The sequence below is a fragment of the Lithobates pipiens genome, unplaced genomic scaffold (genome assembly GCF_037356315.1).
Source record: "Lithobates pipiens isolate NorthernLeopardFrog02 unplaced genomic scaffold, aLitPip1_a1.2 Scaffold_13, whole genome shotgun sequence".
NCBI classification, from domain to species: Eukaryota; Metazoa; Chordata; class Amphibia; order Anura; family Ranidae; genus Lithobates; species Lithobates pipiens.
In genome coordinates this window covers 463305807-463331083 of record NW_027507718.1, presented here as the reverse complement: position 1 = coordinate 463331083, position 25277 = coordinate 463305807, and the positions used below count along the sequence as shown (strand labels likewise).

General features: G+C 43.8%; 1 protein-coding gene across 2 annotated transcripts in view; it reads right to left on the bottom strand.

Annotated features, from left to right (window-relative positions):
- The window catches only part of SORCS2 (sortilin related VPS10 domain containing receptor 2), a 1283650-nt gene that overhangs the window by 134118 nt on the left and 1124255 nt on the right, over positions 1 to 25277 (bottom strand). For both annotated transcript variants that reach the window (XM_077477839.1, XM_077477840.1), the window contains exons 13-15: positions 21055 to 21146; positions 15137 to 15244; positions 829 to 949 (exon numbers count right to left, since the gene is read on the bottom strand). In XM_077477839.1, coding sequence (XP_077333965.1) covers positions 829 to 949; positions 15137 to 15244; positions 21055 to 21146 — 321 coding nt within the window. The remainder of the gene's footprint in view (positions 1 to 828; positions 950 to 15136; positions 15245 to 21054; positions 21147 to 25277) is intronic.

Genomic DNA, 25277 nt, shown 5'->3' with positions numbered 1-25277 from the left:
CTGTCAGGACCAAAAATTGTCGCAAATGCTTCATTCATTCGCTGCAATACATTAATATGAGCGATTAAGGCCAGAAAAGTGTCCCTTTGTTGAATTCCCCCCAGAAAGTGCCTGCACTTTATTTAGAATTGGACACATTTCATTGCGCCACAATGGAAAAGTGGCGCATTTTAGAACTACCCGAATTTAGTGCACAAGTTGCTGTCAGGACCAAAAGATATGCAAATGCTTCATGAATGAAATGAGAAAATTTACAAAATCTGAACTACTGTGTGGCCCTTTGGATATCTGTATTTAGGGCCCTCTGTTTTTACTGATTTAAGCCAGCCATAGACAGTTCAAATCACTGCCAGTTCAGCACTGACCGTGTTGATGGAGGAATTGAGCGATTTTCTTTCCTGCAACCTGTGGTTGCAGGAAAGAAATTCCCTCTGTCTATGGCCAGCCTTAGCGACCACCGCAATATATCATTTGCTGGGCTAATTTTCCAACAGAATCTATTTAAAAATATAATTATATATTAGAAAATATTCTCACGCTCCTTCCTCTACCTGTACAATCATTATTAAATTGAATGTCAGTGCTCTTCACCCCTACTGTATAAAAACTACTTGATGGACATGTCTGTGTGTATGACATAGAGGGCGCAATTAGTCACTTTTTTACTAATTGGGACTCTGGGTATGGTAATTACAGAAAACTAGAGCTACATACTTGTCAATTGTCAAAATGTAAATGTTCGTAAAATATATAACACTTCACCAAAAACTTTTAGCACCCAAATCACAAAGTATACTATATTTCTAAACTGGAAAATGATCATAATACCTGGGAGTTGGAGAGGTTCCAAGAATCATAGTCTTCCTCTGTACATTCTCTAAAGAACGAAGGTCTAAAATCAACTTTTACCAATTCCCAGTCTGAACGGTAACTTATATGCCCAAACACTCTGTAAAGTTAAGAAAAAAGCCATATTACATATAAAGAACTATACAAATAGTACTTTAATCAACATGCATGTGGGTTTTTGATACAAATATTTTATAGAAAAATCAAGCTAATAAATCAGTCTGGTAAAAATCCTATTCAATCATCACTAAATGTATTTTTGCTGTATTATATACTGTATCTGGGATATGCAATTAGCGGACCTACAGCTGCTGCAGAACTACGAGTCCCATGAGGCATAGCGAGACTCTTACAGCCACAGCCATGACACCCAGAGGCAGAGGCATGATGGGACTTGTAGTTTTGCAACAGCTGGAGGTCCGCTAATTGCATATCCCTGATATATATCATTATGAGAACGAAGAGACTGAAGTGAGAAAGACATTCCCATTGTCATCCCATTGCTTCTATCAGCTTTGTGTTTTAATACAAAAACAAAAAACAGAAGGAGGCATCTGAAAATTGTCCAATACATCCAGTTTGCCTGATGCCTTCTGTTTGAGTCATAGTTACACAGTGTTTTTTGTTTTGTTTTTTCTAAAACTGCATGGTGCAAAATCTGGTGAAGCTCTGCATAGAAACCAATCGGTTCCAGGTTTTGTTGTCAAAGCTTAATTGCAGAAGCTAAAGTTAGAAGCCGATTGGCTACCATACACAGCTACACCAGATTCTAAGTGCACAAGTTTTAGTAAATGTTCCCCAGTTAGTCAGGCTGAACAAAATAACACGTCCACCAAGTTCAATGATTCTAAAATACCCCCCCCCCCCCAAATGATTGAGCATGATTTTGATACTTTTTTTTTTGGAGGGGTGTTGCGGGGGAGGGGGGGCAGTAGTGGTGTTGAGGGGGTGGCAGTGGTGGCAGTGGGGGGTGGTATCAGTAAGTGGAACAGAGGTGGTAGAGGTTTGGGATCGATTGCATCAATTTGTCACTTACCCCTCCCTCCTTTCCCTCCCTCACCCTCCACCTTCCTGGTTCTTCGTTTGTCCCCTTTCAAAGATTATATAGACCTACATTAGAATATACCTTATGTCTTTTGATTTCCGTTATTGCACCTTTTAGTGCCTCCTGTGTTTGCCCGTTTAGGGTGCCTCAAATTGTGCCATCTGGTGCCCTCTACGGGCTTCCATTGGTAAGCTATGCCTGACTATAACACTCCAAAATGATCTTATTTATATGTAGATTATTATTATATTTACTGTATCTATGTAAAATTGTACTCTTTGTCCTTTTTACTGTTTCCATTATCTACGATCACATAATTATGAGACTGTATTTTTCTATAGATGTTTATGGTCGATTCCTCCTGAAGAAGCCACTTGTGACACGAAACATGTAGAGGATTACGCCTGGACCTACATCTTTACCCCCCATATATCAGTGGGGGTTATCTGTTCTCTTTTGAACCACCTATAACTGTATGCAATAACTATTCTATGTATTGTTGTACGTAATATTTTTTTTCAATAAATGTATACTTTGTATATTTACCTTGTCTAAATCCCTGGGTACCCAGAGAGTCCACAACAATTCTTGTTGTCGTGGGGCAATATTTTGGAGTAGCCCCTGAATCACTCTTTGTCCACTATCCTAATATAAGGGTGATGGTACCCAGCCCTATCTCTTTTTCTACTACCTAGATTGAGGCAACATCCTATATCTTTCTTTTTCAGTGACCGTCCCCCCATCCCTACATTCTCTCTGGATAGGCGGGGCAGTCCACAGTCTCAACTCTGCCTTCTGTCCCCTCAGCGTTTTCAGCGGGCGAAAGCCTCCCGTGGCGAAATGAACTGGCAGACGGGTGGGCGGGGCCTCACACTGATAGATGGGCGGGGGGGGCTCACAGGCCCCCCTGAAGTGACGGAACTGCAGGGCCCATTTGCAAGTGCGATTGCTGAGACCCTGAAAATTCCACCACTGCCTGCACCCATAGAACCTTATACACACAGTTGATCCAGAGGAGGGCAATAAAACCCTTATAAAGCATGGTTCAACTTGCTCTAGCAACAAAAAAATGCCTTTCTGATCCACTAAGGAAATCATATCAACTCTCTATGGTGTTATTACTTATAAATATTATTAACATTTAGGTTTTGAACACTTAGAAAGGTATCTATTTCACATTTCACATCTCTTATTGCAAAGTGTGCTTCCTTGCCATTTGCAATGACCAACCAATGATGAACTCTGCACCATGTTAACTTCATAAGCCTTTTAATTTCTTTATATAAACCCTTTATTATATAAACCAGGGTTTCGCCTGGGCTTCCTTCAGCAATGAGCAGGTCCTGCCTCTCAGATAAGTCCCCAGTAATGCCATCAATCTTTTCAGCTCTATGTAAGGGGGTAATGACAACACATGTAAGGAGAATTCTTCCCATTGACCATCACTCTAATGCAGGGTTTCTCAACCAGGGTTCCATGGGACCCTATCGCTCCTTCAGAGGTTGCTAGAGGTTTCTTAAGCAATGAGTAATCTCTGCTTCTTAACCGCTTCCTGACCAGCAGTCGCAGTTATACTGCGGCAGGTTGGCTCCCCTGTGCGAGATGTCGTAGCTGTACGTCTGCTTGCGGAGTCGAGATAGTCGGAGTCAGTCCCCTCCCCCGTTCAGTTAAAATCACCTCCTGGGGAACACAGTTAACCCCTTTATCACCCCTTAGTGTTAACCCCTTCCCTGCCAGTGACATTTTTACAGTAATCAATGCATTTTTATAGCACTGATCACCGTATTAATGCCAATGGTCCCAAAAATGTGTTAAAATTGTGAGATGTATCCGCCATAATGTCGCAATCACTATGAAAATCGCAGATTGCCGCCATAACTAGTAAAAAAAAAAATAGCTATAAATCTATCCCCTATTTTGTAGACGCTATAACTGTTGTGCAAACCAATCAATCGCTTATATGCTTATTGTGATATTTTTTACCAAAAATATGTAGAAGCATACATATCGACCTAAACTGAGGGAAAAAAAAATGGGGATATTTATTATAGAAAAAATTAGTTTTTTCAAAATTGTCGCTATTTTTTGTTTATAGCCAAAAAATAAAAAACGCAGAGGGGATCAAATACCACCAAAAGAAAGCTCTATTTGTGGGAAAAAAAGGGACATCAGTTTTGTTGTTTGCTGCTGACTTTTAATAATCGGACACTTACCGTATATACTCGAGTATAAGCCGAGATTTTCAGCCTCTTTTTTGAGGCTGAAAGTGCCCCCCTCGGCTTATACTCGAGTCATCGCTGTCTGCCCGCTCGATCAGCGTGTCGAGCAGACAGACAGCGGCCATTCTATTCAAAAGCCGCGCCTCCGGCTCCGCCTTCGCCTGTGATAGGCGGAACACTGAATTTCCCAGCAGCCTGTGTTCCGCCTATCACGGACATCGTATCATCCTCGTACTACGGACGAGGATGATACGACGTCTGTGATAGGCGGAACACAGGCTGCTGGGAAATTCAGTGTTCCGCCTATCACAGGCGAAGGCGGCGGCGCAGCTTTTGAACTTTACAATGGCCGCCGACGAAGAGGGCACGGGACGGAGGCAAGGCAAGGCACGGCACGGCACGGGACGGGACGGGACGGGGGCAAGGCAAGGCACGACACGGGACGGATGCAAGGAGGCAAGGCACGGCACGGGACGGAGGCAAGGAGGCAAGGCACGGGACGGAGGCTCGGGACAAAGGTAGGCTGGACACACACACACACACACACACACACACACACACACACACACACACACACACACATGGATGGAGACACACACAGGGATGGATGGATGGATGGATGGAGACACACACACACAGGGATGGATGGATGGATGGATGGAGACACACACACACAGGGATGGATGGATGGATGGATGGAGACACACACACACAGGGATGGATGGATGGATGGACACACACACACACAGGGATGGATGGACGGACACACAGGGATGGACGGACACACAGGGATGGACGGACACACAGGGATGGACGGACACACAGGGATGGACGGACACACACACAGGGATGGACAGGCATGTCTCACCCTCGGCTTATACACGAGTCAATAAGTTTGCCAGTTTTTTTGGGGGTAAATTGGGGGCCTCGGCTTATATTCGGGTCGGCCTATACTCGAGTATATACGGTACCTGTCCTGGAGTCCTGCGATGTCAGCACCGCAGATAATGTTTCCATCAGCTGCTGGGTGCTGCTGCCTCCATTGCAAGTAGGGGAACCTGGCAGTGTAGCCTTATGACTTCACACCGGGAACCCTACTGCGCATGAGCGAGGCTCCACTCCTCTCTCCTACTGGCCCAGCGGGAGGAGGAGGGAGCCTGGGCAGTGACATCAATACCCGCAGCTGAGACTCCCGGAAGTGTAAACAGGTTACCTGTGAAAGACAAGAAGACAAGTATCCTGCCGCCCCCCCCCCCCCGAAAGGTGGCAAATGTGGCACCTGAGGGGGGAAGGAGTACAACAAGCGGAAATTCCACTTTTGGGTGGAAGTCTGCTTTAATTAACCTCCGTTTTGGAGTTTCCAGCAAAGAACAAGTTAAAATGGTAAGCAGCATTTTATTATGCTATGTTCATGAACATGTAACAAGTATAAAGTGGGTGCTATACCAATTTGGCCTCAAAAGTGGAAATACACTTAGGGGTTGCTTACATGTGCATTGCCCTTTTAAGAGCGATACACATTTTGTTTGAATTTCAGAGGAAATTTGACAGGCGGTGAGAAGGCTGTTATAACACCACCTGATTTAACCCTGTAAGTGCCACACTACCACTCTGCAATTGCGTGCATTGCATATGGCAAATCCACTGCAACAGAGCAGGTAAGTATAACATGTTTTTTATTTTTGTAAGAAAAAATACAAGCCTTACAATCACTTTAAGGCAAAAAACATATTTCTTAATTTATTTTAAATATAATAAGTAGCTCAGGGCCAGGACTCAGGAGGGCAAGAAATTAGAATAATCAAGCACACACACACATAAGATTGACTCTCATAGTGACACTGACAGCAGTGTGCAGCAGCACAGACGATGGTGACACCTCACCGACACGACATGTCCCCTCACAGTCACAGTCTCTCTCTATGCCAAGTGGTTCCTTCAGTCCACTCGAGTCCAAAGAGCACTGACTGACAGCCCCACTCTCGGCTTGCCTTTGTCCCGTCCCGCAGAGCCACACATAAGGCCACGGCCTCTCCGCTCAGCTCCCTTGCACCATCACATCACAAGACACACTCAGGTACCACCTCCGCCAGACCCGCCCCCTGCCGGCGCCACTCAGACACACTGTACCAAGCACTCGGATGGTCTCGACTGGCTCCGGAGTGTCTCAAACTACGTTTTTTACTAGCAACCTTTTCATGTCACTGGCATTTACTGGCAGGTGAAAAGTGACCATTTTTTACTGGCTGCCAGTAAAAATACTGATAGTTGGCAACATTGCTGTGGGGCAGTGTAATGGACCGCTGCTGGTAACATGTGATTGCTGTGACCAATCATAGCAATGGTTGGTTGAACTGGATGGACTTGTGTCTTTTTTCAACCTGACTAACTATGTAACTATGTAACATGACAAAAATAACATAAAAGGAAAGAAATTGGGACTTTTAAAGCACACAGATATACAAAATGTAGGAAAATAGAAGATATTTATTGAATTAAAAATACATTTGTGAAAAAAAGGATAAAACCACAGTACATCAGTAACAAATATCAACAGAAGTAAAATTGTCTCGCTACATGTTTCACCGTTCACGGCTTCTTCAGGAAATTCTGTTACAATAAACTGTTTGTATAGACTGATCACTATAATAGAAAAATATACAAATCAACAACACAAAAGTTTTTCTAAATTTTGTATATGTGTGCACTTTAAAAGTCCCAATTCCTTTCCTTCTGTGTTATTTTTGCAATAAGGGATGTGGCACCTAAATTGAGTCTTTCTAACAGGGTAGCTCTAAAAAACTATACTTCTCCTCTATGTAACATGACAGTTGTAAACATAGAATGGCTTCCTTTCATGCCATTCATTATATACAATTGTGCTGCTAGCTGTGATTGGTCACAGTGATCACATGGTACAGCATAGCTCCACACTGTCCCTGATTTTGAGGGACTGTCCCTGATTTGGAGCAATGTCCCTCTGATTCTCATTCCTCCTCATTTGTCCCTCATTTTGGCCTGATCAATAGAGATGTGTGTAAAACTAACTTTTTATCTATCAAAGGGTTTTCCAGCGCTAAACCTTTCATCTGATTTCTAAATTTGCATTTGTAAATTCCAAAAACTAATATAAAGGAATAGTAGTGGTAAAAAAAGGACTTGTGGGTTTAACTAATCTTGTTTTTTTGTACAATTCTCATTTAAGGGGGCGTGGCAAACTTTTTTTTCTGTCTTTTTTTATTTGTGGCGCAAAAAATAAAAATCGCAGAGGTGATCAAATAGCACCAAAATAAAGCTCTATTTGTGGGAACAAAATTATAAAAAACATTGTTTGGGTACAGTGTAGCATGACCGCGCAATTGTCATTCAAATTGCGACAGCTCTGAAAAATTGGCTTGGGCAGGAAGTGCCTGTTGGTTAAACAAAGTACAGCATGCTGCAAATGTATCAGAATATACTGCAAATGCATGTAACTGCAACTCAGTAAAAAAAAAAAAAAATTATAAATGCCTAAAAAAATGCACTCCAAACACATCATAACTGTGGCCCAAATGTACTGCAAACGCTTTACAGCTGTATATACAATAAATGCACATGCAGAACTGTACAATATATATGGGATTGTGATATAAACGAGCGTTTACAATGATGAGCCGGTTTGTCATTCTACCATCGGGTGGCACTGTGACATCAATCCTGCACTTCGAAAAATGTTAGAATAGAAATAAAAAAGTCATGAGCTTTGAAGAATATTAAAAACTTGTGGTTACTTTGCAGAGGAACTCCTATGAAAAATGCCTAGCTTTGAACACATCTGTTAGCATTACAGGTAAGCCCGCTACATTTATCTTCTAAAAAGGGCTGAGCTACGGAGGCCTGTCAAAGGTATTCTCAGTTTATTCTGTCGCTGTAGATATAAACTCCTCTCTGTGAACTTATCACTCTGCACTTATTAAAATGCTTCATTTAACAGGCTCAGCAGCTTCATATCATTTAAAAAAAACATGAAAACTTTGCACAAGGTCCAATGAATTGAAAGAGAGAAGCGTTTTTGTTTTTTTGATCTTTCCAACTCATTAATTGCTGCTCGATGTGCATATCTCCTGTATTTATAAAGCTGCATACAGTTCCCAGCAAAATCAAACGGCGTCATGTAAAACTGAGAAAAATAGAATGTTATGGATTCCATGTACCGGTATTTACAATGTTTGTTTTGCTAATGATACCTTTGATTAAATAATTAATCTGTGCAACCTCCTGAAGAAATCATTATTACCGAATTATAACATAATAATAATAATAATAATAATAATAATAATAAAAACAGCTAATAATATTATTACCTATTAGAATAGATTTAACTGCTTCAATACAAGGCACTTTTACCCCTTTCCTGCCCAGGCCAATTTTCAGCGCTGTAGCACTTTGAATGACAATTGCATGTTCATGCAACACTGTACCACAGACTATCAATTATCAACTTTTTTCCCCGCACAAATAGAGCTTTCTTTTGGTGGTATTTAATCATTGCTGTTTCTTTTGAAAAAGGAAAACAGACCGAACATAAAAAATTGTTTGTTATTTTCTGTCAGAAAATGTTGTAAATAAGTAATTTTTCTCCTTCACTGATGTGCGCTGATAAGGCTGCACTGATGGGCACTGATGAGGTGGAACTGATGAGGAGGCACTAATATGCAGCACTGATGAGCACTGATAGGTGGCCCTGATGAGCACTGACAGGCAACACTGATGGGCACTGATAGGGGGCACTGTTGGGTACTGATCAGCAGCACTTATGGGCAATGATAGGTGGCACTGATGGGAAGCACTGATGGCCACTGATGGACGGCACTGATGGCCACTGTTGGGTGGCACTGATGAGTAGGCAATGATGGGCACTGAAAGGCAGCAGTGACTTGCATCACTGATGGGCACAGATTGACCTCACCGATGGGCACAAATTGGCATTACTGATGGGCACAGACTGGCATCACTGCTGGGCACTGTTGGGGCGGCACTGATAATCAGGGCACTATAGTCATTGCATGTGGTTGCAGTGGTTCTAAAGTGGTCTAGCGATGTGCACGAGAGCAGTGGCTCACCTGGCTCTTTCCCTCCTCATTGGCTGAGATGCAGCAGCAAGAACCACTGGCTACTGCTGCTGTCAATCACAGCCAGTGAGGAGGGAGCAGGGTATGGGGCTGAGTTACACACAAAGAGTGGGGCTCCGGAGCGGATATGCTCAAGTGCCCCCATAGCAAACAGGTTGCTATGGGGCCACTCGGCAAGGGGAGGGGGACCGAGAGCACCAGCGGGGGACCAAAAAACATTACACAGATCAGATAAGTATGACATGTTTGTAATTTTTTATTTTCTTTCCTTTTACAAACACTTTAAAATACATCACCCTGATTTTTTAAGGCCTTATGCACATTGGACTTTTAGCCTCTGTGCAGGAAAATGTTTTCATGTGCCAGCGAGGCACTGGAGCCTGTGAAAGTCTATGGCGGGCTGAAATATGCTGCAGATAAACACTGAAATGAGTGTCACTCACATTTAGGAACATATGTGTTCGGTGACTAATGCCTGAAACTCAGGTAGACAAAAAAGGAGGAAGGGGAGGCACCACCTGAATGTAGTATTAGAGCATCAGCATTTATTCCACAAGATTAAAAATACTGAGAAGATGTAAGGCATATTCACACTTTTAGCCCCATAGCTACCGCTTCCCTGTGGGTTCCTCCAGCAGTCCGGATGGCTGGATGGAAGATGTCAGGAGGCTAGGATGCCTAGATATTTCAGCAAGTGTGGACTGCACGGGTGGAAGTGAAGTCACTGAAGGTGGAGATTGGAATTGCGATGACAGTAGTGCAGGCTACGTGCTTGGAGCTCACAGCTCCTTCTACTGTATTTCAACAGCTTGTCTGGCTGTACATCTCTTATGGATCACAGGAGTGCAGTCCATTCTGCACTCCTGTGATCTGTTTTCAGCAGACAGCAGGCTAAAGCCTAAAGATGTCACAGAGCCAGTCTAGGATGGGGAAAGATCACGACCAGCAGTCCAGTGAGAGGTGGGGGCAGAGCAGACAGTGATGACTGAAAGTCATGGCTCTCTGCTCAGAGCAGCAGAGAGAACTGAGCGATCAGCAGTCTTTGATCGCTCAGTTCTCAGCCTTAGAGCAGGCTAGGGACAGATGCAGCATCAGATCGATGCTGCCTCCGCCTAGGTAAATATGATTTCTAAAAAAAAAACACTCTCTTTTCACCTCTTACTGGATGTATGCATATATGTGCTGCCACATCTTTAGTTACCTCTATTGTGTTAGGAGCAGACTCAATCCTGTACCCCCAGGACTGCGATCATGCTTGTAGGGAGGTGCAGCGTGGTTCGGTTGTAGAAAACAAAACTAGTATTAAAGTTAGTTTGACAATTCTTGTGATCATGGTGAGAGCCAATCCCAGAGATCATATGACCAGGAAGCCCAGGGCGTGCAAAGGGGTTACCCAAACGTAGTTGTGGACAACTACAAAATAGTAATCAAAATGATTTTTGTGAACTGATAGGATTTTATCATTCAGAACATAACAGACACAAAGCATTTAATAAATATCCGGCCTATAAAACAATCTGATACATTGCTCACAATATTGTAACCTTTAAAAAGTTCCACATTGTCTCATCAAAATTCCCAATCTTCTAAATTATTGGCAGTTTATTATCTAAGTTTATTCTTCTTTTGTTTGCCTATGAGCCGCAGTAATCTTCACCTCCATTTTTTATTAAAATTGGTATTTCACAGGCTTGTTACAATAGCCAAAAGAGATTAGCTAATTACATTTCGTCTGTGTGATATGAAATTCCAGTGGATAATTACATCAAAATATTTAAAACACGGTTGATTATTTGAATAAAAGTCAGACACATTGCTACAAGCCCATCAGACAGAAAAATGTCCTCCTGAATCATCTCACCAGCCAACTACGTGCACAATTTTATGGATAAGGAGTTATCATTCCATACTGGCTCAGTGGATTGTACTGCTACCATTACAGCATTGGGGTCTTGGGTTTAATGTCTACCAAGAATGCTATCTGAATGAAGTTTGCATTTGTTGGTATATTTGTATGGGATCACTGGTAGCTTGTACTTAGCCAATCTGGTCATGATTTCTGAGTGTGACTGTGGTGGGCACTTTATATTGTATTGCCCTGTGGAATAAGGAATGTGCATAGTTTAAAGAGGGATTCCTGGTATGGATGTTTTATACATAGTTACATTTTTCCAGCTCTGCATTTTTTTGAAAAAAATGCAAAGTGTTATCTGATTGGATAAGGTGGGGGTAGTCATTCTTAAAGGGCATGGTGCCCGGAGGCAAGTGGAGATCCCTGGAGCAGCAGCGTTTATTTCAATGATTTCCAGCTTCCAGGGCATCAGCCATGTATGGGATATATATAGTTATATTAGTCCAAACTGAAGTAATGTAACTATGTATAAAATATTCATACCTGCAATTCAGCATGCTTACTGTCTTGGAAGGGAGAGGAGTTGCCTGTCTGAGCTGAAAGGAAGCTGAAAGGAAGAGTGATGCCAAACAATAAAGCAGCCAACACCCCCATTACTACTGAATCTTTCCAATGAAGCAACCAACATCCAAATGTATTCCTTATTTATTTTACTGTTAAGGTAACAATTTTTTTTTAAACACACCACCGCTATTTATAACTCCTCCCTTCCGAAACGCTCGAATCGTATTCTCTTTGTATTTTTTTCCTTTGTGTGAAATACCTGGTGATCCTGTCAGTCCCCCTGCTTTCTTTTTCAAGCTGACCACATCAGTGCATGGAAGCACATCCCTCCCAGTGTGGTCAGTTTTCCTCTTTGACTTCAACTTGGGAGCACAGCCTGCCTGTACTACAGTGGTCAGACGTATACTGACATGCCTGCCCCCCCACCCAGCCTGTCACTGCAGAGATTGGTGTACCACTGTTTCTCTGCCTTATGCTGACACTCACCTATACCCAGCTCTTCCAGCTGTATTTCTGTCTCTGCATTTTACACTGGACTGTGTTTGGACATGCACAATTTTGTCCAATGAAGCACACCAGAATGTACGGTAGTTCCCTACCATGTATTGTGGTGTGCTGCAACACATGTGCATCAAAGATATGTGCATTGCCGCAATGCACCACATTTGATCAGTGTGAATGGACCTTTAATGTAAGCAAAAGAGGAAACATAGTAGGGTCCCAACTCCTTCAGATATAAAATATACAGGAAACTAATGAAAAGCAGTTTCCAGTCTATAAAACCCCATCTGTAGCCAGAAAAGAATGCAAGAAAAGTAAGGCCGCGTACACACGGGCGGACTGTTCGCCCAACCTTGTTCGGCAAACAGTTTCATCAAACAGTCCGCTCAAAATTTGCATGAGCGGACTTGCCCACACACGAGCGGACTGTTTGACGAACAAGGTTGGGCAAACAGTTCGCTCAACTTTTGAAATGAACGGACTCGCCCACGTAAGGCGGAGGCAAATCCGCCCATTTCGAGCGCGTGTACAGGTAGGCGGGGCCCGCGAAGGAGACGTCGCGGGCTCCGCCGCCTGGAATGGGCTTAAAGGGGAACCCCAACGCCGAAAAAAATCGGCGTGGGGGTTCCCCCCAAGTCCACACCAGACCCTTGTCCGAGCACGCTACCCGGCCGGCCAGGAAAGGGGGGCGAGCGAGCGCGCCCCCCCTCCTGAGCCGTACCAGGCCGCGTGCCCTCAACATGGGGGGTGCCTTGGGGAAGGGGGGGCCGCGCGGCCCCCCCACCCCAAAGCACCTTGTCCCCATGTTGATGAGGACAAGGGCCTCTTCCCGACAACCCTGGCCGTTGGTTGTCGGGGTCTGCGGGCGGGGGGCTTATCGGAATCCGGGAGCGCCCTTTAAGAAGGGGGCCCCCGGATACCGGCCCCCCACCCTATGTGAATGAGTATGGGGTACAATGTACCCCTACCCATTCACCTGTGAACTAAAGTACAATAAAAAACACAACACAGAGAAAAAATATTTTATTGCACAGCTCCGGGGGTCTTCCGTCTTCGGGGGTCTTCTCGCCGGACTCCTCCGCTATCTGTGTGTAGCTCTTTTGCTAGCGGAGGAGTCCGGCTTTCTTCCTCCCCGCCGCCGGCCTCTTCTCCCGACTTCGGGGGTCTTGTCCCCCTCTTCGGTTCTTCTGCCGGGCCACCGCGCCTGGTCCGGTGGCCCGGTCTTCTGTCGCCGTCTTCCGTTCTTCTGTCGCCGCCTTCGGTTCTTCTGCCGGGCCACCGCGCCTTCTTGTAGCTCTTTTACAGGCGGTGGCCCGGTCTTCTGTCGCCGCCGCCACCTTCCGTTCTTGTTCTTCTTCTTGTTCTTCTTCTTCTCCTGGAGATGTTGACTCGACGAGCTCTCCGGCCGGAATGCCAGGGACACGCTCCGCTGCCACTTATATAGTGACAATGGGGCGGTGTCACATGGTATATGTCACATGGGTTGGTCACATGGGTTGATGTCACATGGGGACTATGACATCGTAAGGGGGCGGGGTCACCATGTGACCAACCCATGTGACATATACCATGTGACACCGCCCCATTGTCACTATATAAGTGACCGCACAGCGCGGCTCTGGCATTCCGGCCGGAGAGATCGTCGAGTCAACATCTCCAGGAGAAGAAGAAGAACAAGAAGAAGAACAAGAACGGAAGGCGGCGGCGGCGACAGAAGACCGGGCCACCGCCTGTAAAAGAGCCACAAGAAGGCGCGGTGGCCCGGCAGAAGAACCGAAGGCGGCGACAGAAGAACGGAAGACGGCGACAGAAGACCGGGCCACCGGACCAGGCGCGGTGGCCCGGCAGAAGAACCGAAGAGGGGGACAAGACCCCCGAAGTCGGGAGAAGAGGCCGGCGGCGGGGAGGAAGAAAGCCGGACTCCTCCGCTAGCAAAAGAGCTACACACACATAGTGGAGGAGTCCGGCGAGAAGACCCCCGAAGACGGAAGACCCCCGGAGCTGTGCAATAAAATATTTTTTCTCTGTGTTGTGTTTTTTATTGTACTTTAGTTCACAGGTGAATGGGTAGGGGTACATTGTACCCCATACTCATTCACATAGGGTGGGGGGCCGGTATCCGGGGGCCCCCTTCTTAAAGGGCGCTCCCGGATTCCGATAAGCCCCCCGCCCGCAGACCCCGACAACCAACGGCCAGGGTTGTCGGGAAGAGGCCCTTGTCCTCATCAACATGGGGACAAGGTGCTTTGGGGTGGGGGGGCCGCGCGGCCCCCCCTTCCCCAAGGCACCCCCCATGTTGAGGGCACGCGGCCTGGTACGGCTCAGGAGGGGGGGCGCGCTCGCTCGCCCCCCTTTCCTGGCCGGCCGGGTAGCGTGCTCGGACAAGGGTCTGGTGTGGACTTGGGGGGAACCCCCACGCCGATTTTTTTCGGCGTTGGGGTTCCCCTTTAAGCCCATTCCAGGCGGCGGAGCCCGCGACGTCTCCTTCGCGGGCCCCGCCTACCTGTACACGCGCTCGAAATGGGCGGACTTTCCGAGCGGGAACAGTCCGCTCATTTCGAAAGTACAGCGGACAAGCCCACACACGGGCGGACTGTTCGCTCAAACACAGTTTCAGCGGACAGTTTTTCGGAATTTCCGAAAGACTTTGTCCGTCCAACTGTCCGCTGAAACTGTCCGCTGAAAGCCCACACACGAGCGGACTGTCCGCCCAAACACTGTTCAGCGGACAAGGTTGGGCGAACAGTCCGCCCGTGTGTACGCGGCCTAAGGTTAACTATCACATGGGTTGCTTCAAAAATGGATTTTCTGATCATCAAAGTTGTCAAATCAGTTACTGTTTTTAAAGGTATAAAAAATAAGACTGATTGAATTTATCGTGTTACACTATCCTTATTCCAGATGCCTGTGGTTTTTATTTAAATTCTCATGCCAAAATTAGCGACATTCCTTATATGAATAAAACCTGCAACTAAAATAAAGTTGAGAGACATACGTCATAACCAGGGTCTCGTCTCCTGGCTCACTGAGAAGTCCATCCACGAACACTGATGTGCTGGTGAAGTTGTGCACACTCCAGGTTTGGCCTTCGTCTACACTGAATCTAGTGAGAAATAAAGAAAAAAGGTTATTTACAGCATGCAAAGACATTTTAGATGATTGTGCACATCCAACCTTGTGATAATATTTTAAGGAAGGCCCTTTTTCTGTTCTAGCATGACTGTCTTCCTGTGGGCAAACCGGCTCCATGAGGACATGGTTTAATATGTTTGATGTGAAGGAACATGAGCGGTCTTCACAGAGCCCTGACCTCCACCTTTTGGCTGCATGAGCACAAGTTGTAACAGAAATTCTCCAAAATGTTGTGGCAACCCTTCCCAGACCAGAAGAGGTCATTACAGGTACAAAAGGTGGGCAACTCCATATTAGCGGCCATGATTTTGGAATGTAAAGCCCAAAAAATCCTTATAAGTGGTAAGGCCAAGAGTCCTGAAACTTCTGGCCATATGAGCCTTAATTCACAGAGCTAATACAGGATAAGGATACTTATTTTTTTGTGGTAAGAACAATGAGACTGCTTTCTTTTCAGTATTGACCAACATTACCATTAGGTCAATTACTTTTCATACTACTTAATTATTATTATTATAAAGGATTTATACAGCGCCAACAGTTTATGCAGCACTTACTTAATAACTATTGATACTACTTAATAACTATTAATGATTAATCAACAAGTAAAAATTGTTATATGTTCAGTATTACCTCTCTCATTTTAATGGTCCTTTCACATTATTATATATATGAAGCACTAGGGGACAGTTTTATGCAGCCTTCATCTGATTTATATATTCTGTGGAGCTACAAATTTCAAAGTTCCCATCAAATGTTCTTTTAAAAAAATTTTAAATACAGATAACTCCTTTAATATAATGACATTAATAGAAAGAAAACTAATAAACATTTGTAAAAACAGGGCAATTGAAGTGAATAAAATGGAAGCTTTACAACACATCCTCTGATGAAGGAAAAAGCTTTAATCAATATTACCATAAAAATTCACCATGAATAGTGAATTTTTTTGAAAACAACTGCTCCAGGCTTCATAAAAGTGTCCCTGTGTCTATAGGCACCTTCAGATAAGAACAGAATGTAACCAGCCAATTATTCTCAAGAAAGGCCGTTGGTGTAGGTGAAAATCAATCAACTAGCTGACAGTCTTTCTCCTAATATCAGCACCAGATATAGGCATACTCACACACCACGAGTCTGTATGCTAAAGGACATACCTGTTTTAAACACGGTTTAGGATTTTTAGGCTACTATGTACTATGCTCCATACTAATTAACCGTCATTAACTGGTTTTCAGCCTTATCTGATAACCAGCTGTTTGTGCAGTTTCACACATAGATCATATTTGAAAACCCTCCATCACAAAGGCTCATATACCTGCCACATGTTAGGAAAGGCAACAAAAACCCTCAGCCACACACCAGGAGTATTTTGATGCCACATCTTACTTCTACAATACCCATATGACCCTGTGTGCTGAAGTAGCTCCCTAAAAAATGTATGCTCCCTAGTATTGGGCAAACATGCGAGTCCCTTTCACTAGACAGTACCTGAGGGACCTACTGCCAGGCCATGCCATATGGGTATTTGTATTAGCTGTAAGGGGGCTGTAGCTTGTGGAGGGCCCTAGCATCCTAAAGGCATTGGAGGGTACCTGTTATGTAGCTGTGGGATTAGTTTGCTTTTCAGGGCCTGTGTTGATGAGCACTTTGGGCTTGTTTCAGTGGCATCAGCTTGACGTCAGTTTTAGATTATGGTGACCAGATTTTCAGAGATGAATCTAGGAACACCCTACTGACCATGAGGTGGGCCGAGGCGGAGCAGAGGTGGGGATAATAGCAGGAGGTGAAATGCACCACACCAAATGTTGAGTGTGGCCACATTGCACTAAAAGTGGGAGGGGAGTAAAAGGTGTTTTTTAACACCAGAGCCTACTTTGCTCTGGGTCAAGAGTGTAAGTCCAGGTGTGTACTGCAGGCCACCGTCACAACTAAGGACAAGGAAGCAAATTATCCACTTCATACCTCCTGCAACAAAGTCTGCATGAGTGGGGAGGGACTGATGATGGCATGTGACATCATCAATAACCTTGGGCACAGTTGGAAGCAGGTACCCTCCCCTCCCTCTTCTTGCTTCAGGCAGATCACAGAAATGTTGCTAAGATGGATTACCTTGCAAATGTTTGGGCCAGGGACATCATTATTAAAGTTGAAACTAAATTTGGGACACATTCTTTTAACAAAGGATAACATTGAGTATATTTTTTCTCAGTGATAGCTCCATAAATTCAGGGACTGTCTCTGGAAATGGGAGACATCTGGTTAAGGTTTTTTAGATTCGTCTGATATTATTTGGAAGAATCATTGACAGTTACGTTTGACCTGCAGTTCACCTCCTGACTAGCAAATGGCCTGCTTCAAGCAGGTTTTGCATTCCAATAGAATTTTCAAGGATTGCAAAAATATTTTTATACACATACAGCATATTTCATTTTATATTAAAGTCAATCAAAAACCTGCTAAATGGACCAGCTGAGTCTGAAAACTCTAAAGCAATGCAAGGACAAATATAAGTGTATTAACACTATGTCGCAATTTCTTTTTGTGGTTGGACTTGCTTGGTTCATAGTCCCTTTAAAACTTCACTGAGGACTGTCCTTGAATTCACTGATGTAGAACGCATGTTTGATGAGCTAATTTCTTAATCAGAGAACCAAAATATGTGACTGTGCATATGATTTAGCTCAGTCACTGAGATAAGAGTTACAGTAATATTACAGAATATTGATTATCTAGATCAGCCTTTCTCAACCTTTTCAACACAGAGGAACACTTGAAATAGTTCTCCAGTCTCGGGGAACCCTGCTAAAAATGAGAAATCTACAACTCATGATGCATTAGTGTGATGGTCAGTGGGAAGAATGGTCCTTACACTTGTGGTCATTGGGAAGAATTACCTCCTTATAAATCGCTAAAAAGATCAATGGTGTGAGTGGGAAATTATCTGAGAGGCAGAAATGGCCCAATGCTGAAGGAACCCCTAGCAACCTCTGGAGGAACCCCTAGGGTTCCATGGAACCCTGGTTGAGAATCACTGATCTAGATCAATTAGCAGTTGATGGAACTTTATTACAGCAAACTAAAAAGGACTCAATCCATCATTTCTGGCTTTATTTTTAAAGCTACATATAAACTCTACTGAAAAGAAACCTATCTGACAGAACTAACAGCATGGCAGCCTCTATCACTAGTAATAAGGTGAATGAGTGCTACAGGGCAGTCAACCGTATTATGTTTCATTTAACCTCATAAGTCATGACTACTGTAGAGGGAGCATTCTGGGGGCTCAACTCTGCACATACATGTTTAAGGGCTCATTTCAGGATTAGGTGTTCAGTTTCAGTGTGCATTAATGTAAATGCGTGCATGAACATATGCATGACCTTTTTAACAATGCAGTGCACCACAATGCACAGTATATGGGTTGTGGCATGCTGCAAAGCATTGTGAATTAAGCTCTACTGTACAATGCATTCAGAATGGATGGCACTGCAATGCACTGCACACAGAGTAGATAAGTTGCTCATGCATTGTGGCAAGATGAATTAAGATGCGTTGTGTGAAATAACTCTAACTCTTGGCTCTCTGTAATAATAAATAACATTATATCCAAGTTGCAGAGGCTGGAAGAATGTAAATTTTCCAAATCAAAATAGGATGATAAAACAGCGTAACAAACATAATGCTGCTCCAAGAAGTTCCTCCGGTGCTGGTTACATAAACAGAAAGTCTGGACATTTGCTCACATGATCCATTCCGAAGGGAAAAATCTGCCAATTCAACTTCACTCCTCCATTTTTGGCAGACACATGACATTATATTCTAGGCTTTTGGTTATGTGAGCAGCACTGGAGAGAACCTAAAGCAGCATGCTGGTCCTTAAGCCCAACAGGACTATTATTCAATTATGGTGCACCAAGCCAGTTTGATAAAGACATGGACTGATGAGTTTAACGGCCTGCACAGAGCGCTGACCTCAACCCTATTAAATGCCTTTATGATGAATTGGAATGTCAATTGTGAGCCAGGTCTTCTCATCCATCATCAGAACCTGATCTCACAAATGCTCTTTTGGCACAAACACTCAGAAGAATGGAACATTTTGGATATGGAAAGGGGGTGATGGGAGCAACTTGTTATGAATGTCCATGGTTCTGGAAAGGGATGTCCAAAAAGAATGTGATGGTTAGGTATCTACAACATTTGGCTGTATGAAGTAGCTTTAAATTAACAACTGTGGTTTATAATAATGTAGCACCTGCCTAGATAAGTGCTAGAATGTAGATAATTTGTATAGTATGGCCACCTGCTTAACAGGAGAATGTGTGGTAAAACATGATAGCTTTCCTGCCTAACAACAAAGTTACATTTGCTTAGTGAGGGTGCCCTGTGTGACTCACAGTCAGGAGCGGCGGGTCCATAGGGGGTGCAAAGGCGCTGCCTCCCCTAGTTTGCATGCAGAAATGCATGCGGTGCGTCAGTTTTCTTTATTTTTCAAGCTGCATGATTAGAGCCTGAGGCTCTAATTGGCTTGAAAAAGGTTGGGCTCGGGGCGCAGCGAATCACTAGCAAATCAATATTCACTATTGTCTTCTGGCTTCTCCTCTCGGTCAATCAGGACAGGAGGCAGATCAGGTTGGTTGGAAGGAGAAGCCAAGGAAGCTGCGGTCCTGCAACCGTGGAGGGGTGAGTGTGGCCCGGGGGGGGGGGTTGTTTGCTGCTCCCCCAAAAAAGTTTAGCTCCAGCCGCCACTGCTCGCAGTGCTGATGCTGCTGTGATGTGCTCATCTGTACCCAGGCAACTTTGGAAAGTTCTGGGTGAACAGGTAGTGTCGCAGGGAATGCAGGGTGCTGGCATATATAGTTGAGTGAGCACATGGGACCTGTGTCTTCCTCCAGAGAAGAGAGGTCCAGTTGGGGAGGAGGCCTGCCACTTCTCCCCAGCACAGGCTGCCATGCGGCCTCAGGTGGGTGACCTGAGGGCCTGAACAGTGAATGCTGAAACTCAGGGTTCTCCTGAAAGCTGACTGAGGGAAGATGGCCATAGATCCTGTCTGGTATCATGGAGAAAGTTGACCAGGGCCTTGTGAGTACAGACCCTCTGAAGGTATCTCAGGGACTGGAGTATCTGAATCCCATTCTGGGTGCTAGAAGTCAGCTGCTGGGTGTAGGCTAAAGGTGGCACCGGCTGGTGTCTTGAAGAGAAAGAGTCTCCTAAGTCCTTCTACGAGCAAGAGGCTTTGCTTCATTCTGTACAGTGTGCTACACAGTTCTACCAAGAAAGCTGTCCTCAATTGTGCATAGTTCAATTGGAGTATCCCACTATACCCCCTTCTCCTATCTAAGTTCCTAAACTAAAAACAAAAAAACACTACAACCCCCTAGACTGATCATTGAAGTAGTGGGTGGAAGTTGTGCACCTGGCTGTAGGGAAATACTGTGTGCCTGGCTGTGGGGCTGAAACAAGGGAAAATACCAGCGGCTCCTCCGGGGGTACTGATACAATAAAACAGACCTCTGTAAAATATTAACAAACATGACTGCAGCATCTCCAAAAAAATGTGCTTTATTTTAAGGCTGATTACTGTTTAAAACAATGAGCATTCCAGTAACAAAACTTTCCAGTATACAATTCCCGAACCCGGAGGCTTACCCTGGAATCTAGGTTAGCTGACAACTATGTGAATGAAAGTCTCAAGCAAATTAACTGTAATAAAAGACTCCATTGAGCTCACAGCACTTCAGAACATGCAGTTATAACGCAGCGTTATATTTTACTTACTTGAGAATTTTCAGAGGAATAGATGTATCCTTGATGGCCACAATAACGCCACCATGGTCCAAATACAAGATATGATGTTCTTCTTCAAAGACCTGGGCGAAAAGACAAATGTGCACAAAGTTAATATATAGCAGTTCACAGTTTTAAAGGACCAGTATTGTAAAACATATTCTATTCTTTAGATTTTTTTTTTTTTTATACATGCCTTTATTTGTATTTTTTATACATTTATATTTCAGACCAACATGTCCAGAAAAAAAGTGTCAGGAGTTGCATGAGTGATTGCAGCAATGATTAAAAAACATTTAAAGCGGGATTCCACCCTAAAGTGGAACTTCCGCTGATCGTAACCCTCCCCCCCCTCCGGTGTCACAATTGGCACCTTTCAGGGGGGAGGGGGGTGGAGATACCTGTCAAAGACAGGTATTTACACCCACTTCCGGGCATAGACTCCCGTGGGAGTCTACGCCATTTCCTGTCCTGCTGTCTGCTGGGACACACACGGGTCTCAGAGACAGCGCGGACAATTCCTATTGCGCTGCGCGACCCGCGCATGCGCAGTAGGGAACCGGGAAGTGAAGCCGATTCGCTTCACTTCCTGATTCCCTCACCTAGAATGGTGGCGGCAGCAGCCGAGAGCCGAGCGATCGATCAGCCTCAGCTGCCAGCATCGCTTGAACCCGGGACAGGTGAGTGTCCATTTATTAAAAGTCAGCAGCTGTAGTATTTATAGCTGCTGGCTTTTAATATTTTTTTTGTAGGTGGAATCCCTCTTTAATGTATATCTAGGATCCCAATGTAAATTCATATATTCAATTCCACCTTGTATTTCGATTATTTCTCGCCTACCCCTATTAATCTGAAGGATCTTGACATTTGTAAACTTATATGAAGATCCTCAGACATTTACTTTGAATTCTGAATTCACTATGCCCTGTAGGCACTGCTGTGTCTGCTTTCTCAATTACAGAGGTGTTGAGAGGAGGAGTTTTAGGAGGCTTAGTCAGTACCGGAATCACTGCTTGCAGGCAGCAAAGTACCATGGGATATGTAGTCCTTAGAAATTTAAATTGAGCAACAGGAGGAAGAAGCTGCAAAGCATGCAGGGAATCCCGGAAGTTGTGTAAAGAGATGTCCAGCAGACAGGAAGAATACACAACATTAAATGAATGTTTTCAAGTGGATTGTCAAAAATGACTATTGTTTGTACCCACAGTTTGTTTATTAGATTGTTGAGGTTTGCTTAACCACTTGTGTACTGCCCATCCTCAATGTACTGCAGACGGGTGACTCTGCCTCTGATGATTGTACACAACAGGAGCCTGTCAGCAAGTCCTGGTCAATGATTTTATGGCCATGACCTGCTGATCAGCTGTGTGCAATCACAGCCCAGAGCCATGTGTTGACAATCAACACAGAGCTCTGTACAGAGAGAACAATCTCTCTGTTTCTCGTCCCTGCAAGGCAGCAGAATTTAGAGATCTATTAGTAAAAGCAGCACACTTTGCATACGCATTTTTTCCCACAATTTTTTTATTGCCGGATATTCTTTGTTTTACATTCAGCTTTCAGCAGGGAAACTCACTGACAGCTAAAGATTCATTGATTGTTAAGGACACCGTGACCGATTGCTCCATAACAACCGGCTATTCAAGAAAAAAGAAAACGCATGAAAACGGCATGCAAACACACGCCAAAATCACGTGTTCAAAAACACAAAATGCACTGCAAAACACACCGGAAAACAACATCAATCACAACTGCATAGATGTGTACGTAGCCTCAATAGTGTCACCTATGAACAGTTTTAAGTATTATTGCTTATTGCCAATTCATGGGCCTAAACAATTTGAACTCTTCACCTATTTGGTATCTATTTATTTGATGAAACATCAACTTTTATATTTTACCAAAAAATTGGGTATTATATTGTGTGTGTATGGACACTAAAATTCATTTTCCTAAAAAAATTGCATTTGATAAAAGCATGCGCAATATTGCATTATATACAAAATTGCAACAGCCTTATTCTGCAGGGCCTCTGCTTATAGAAGTTATATAATGTTTGGGGGTTCTAAGTACGTTTCTAGCAAAAAATACTGATTTTACACCTGTGTGAAAAAAATTACAATTGCCTCAGACAGCAGGTGGTTAAAGAACCGCTGTCACTGAAAAATACGTTAACAAAGATCACATTATAAAATGCACCTCATATGTACTGTGGCTCAAACCTTCAAAGCTGGAGGGACACACATACAGTGCCTTGAAAAATTATTCATACCCCTTGAAATTTTCCACATTTTGTCATGGTACAACCAAAAATGTAAATGTGTTTTAGTGGGATTTTATGTGTTGGACCAACACAAACTTGCACATAATTGTAAAGGGGAAAGAAAATTATAAGTGGTTTTAATTTTTTTTTTAAATAAATATCTGAAAAATGTGGCGTGCATTTATATTTAGCCTCCTTTATTCCGATACCCCTAACTAAAATCTAGTGGAACCAATTGCCTTCAGAAATCACCTAATTGGTAAATGGAGTCCACCTGTGTGTAATTTAATCTCAGTATAAATACAGCTGTTCTGTGAAGCCTTCAGAGGTTTGTTAGAGAACCTTAGTACGCCAACAGCATCATGAAGGCCAAGAAACACACCAGACAGGTCAGGGATAAAGTTGTAGAGAAGTTTAAAGCAGGGTTAGGGTATAAAAAAATATTCCAAGCTTTGAACATCTCTCGGAGCACTGTTCAATCCATCATCCAAAAATGGAAAGAGTATGGCTCAACTACAAACCTACCAAGACATGATCGCCCACCTAAACTGACAGACCGGTCAAGGAGAGCATTAATCAGAGAATGGTAACTCTGGAGGAGCTGCAGAGATCCACAGCTCAGGTGGGAGAATCTATCCACAGGACAACTATTAGCCCTACAGTCCATAAATCTGGCCTTTATGGAAGAGTGGCAAGAAGAAAGCCATGATTGAAAGAAAGTCATAAGAATTCCTGTTTGCAGTTTGCGAGAAGCCATGTGGGGGACACAGCAGACATGTGGAAAAAGGTGCTCTGGTCAGATGAAACCAAAATTGAACTTTTTCTGCCCTAAAAGCAAAACACTATGTGTGGCGCAAAACTAACCCTGCACATCACCCTGAACACACCGTCCCCACCGTGAAACATGGTGGTGGCAGAATCATGTTATGGGGATGGTTTTCTTCAGCAGGGACAGGGAAGCTGGTTGGAGTTGATGGGAAGATGGATGGAGCCAAATACAGGGAAATCTTAGAAGAAAACCTGTTAGAGTCTGCAAAAACTTGAGACTGGGGAAGCAGTTCACCTTGCAGCAGGACAATGACTCGAAACCTACAGCCATAGCTACAAAGGAACATACAATGGGGTATGAATACTTTTTCAAGACACTGTATGAGCAGCCAAAGGATAGAGTTCATAGCTGAGAGACATGGATAACACATACAGAAATATCAGATGCTGAATATTCTAGCAGAAGTACCATAGCTCTTTCCTCAACAAAGACAATAATGATAATATAATTGCATTTTAAATTGCTGTTCTTGGCCACATTATTTCCAGCAGCAGTGTCTCTTTAAGGACATCTGTTCCTTTTGTTTCAAATCGATCTCGCTCACGGGTGTATTGAACGGCACCTGAAATCAATGCTGGCTACAGTATTTGTCAGGGCTGCAGTGTCACAGAATTCTAGCAAAGCCCAGTGCACAGCAAGATACATGTTATGATAGTCACTAACCAAGGTATTCAATGAGCTTCCATATTGTATACATAGATATCCTGCAACTGACCAATGGTCTATAACGTCTGTAGAATGTTAAAGCAGAACTTCAGCCAAAAATAACAAGAGAAAAAGGAATAGTAGAAAAAATAAAAAGGCGGATCTTACACTATTTCCCTTCAATCTAGAATTTCCTGCATTAATTTTCTTTTTCAACCACTAGATGTTCTCAGTCTGATGGTCATCACCATTTAACCAATTTCCTGTGAGCCCAGAGTGTCTAATATCTGCCCCAGCCTGTGAATGGACAGCAGTAGCACCGTGATGAGCTCATCTCCCAGTCACTTTGCTCTCTCCTCATATCAGCATGCTTCTAGCCAGCACATGAATGGATTAGCACCTTGTGCTGCTTCTTCCTCTCACACTTCAATGCTATTGTACAGACACTGCAAGAGGCTGACAACCAGATTAAATTCA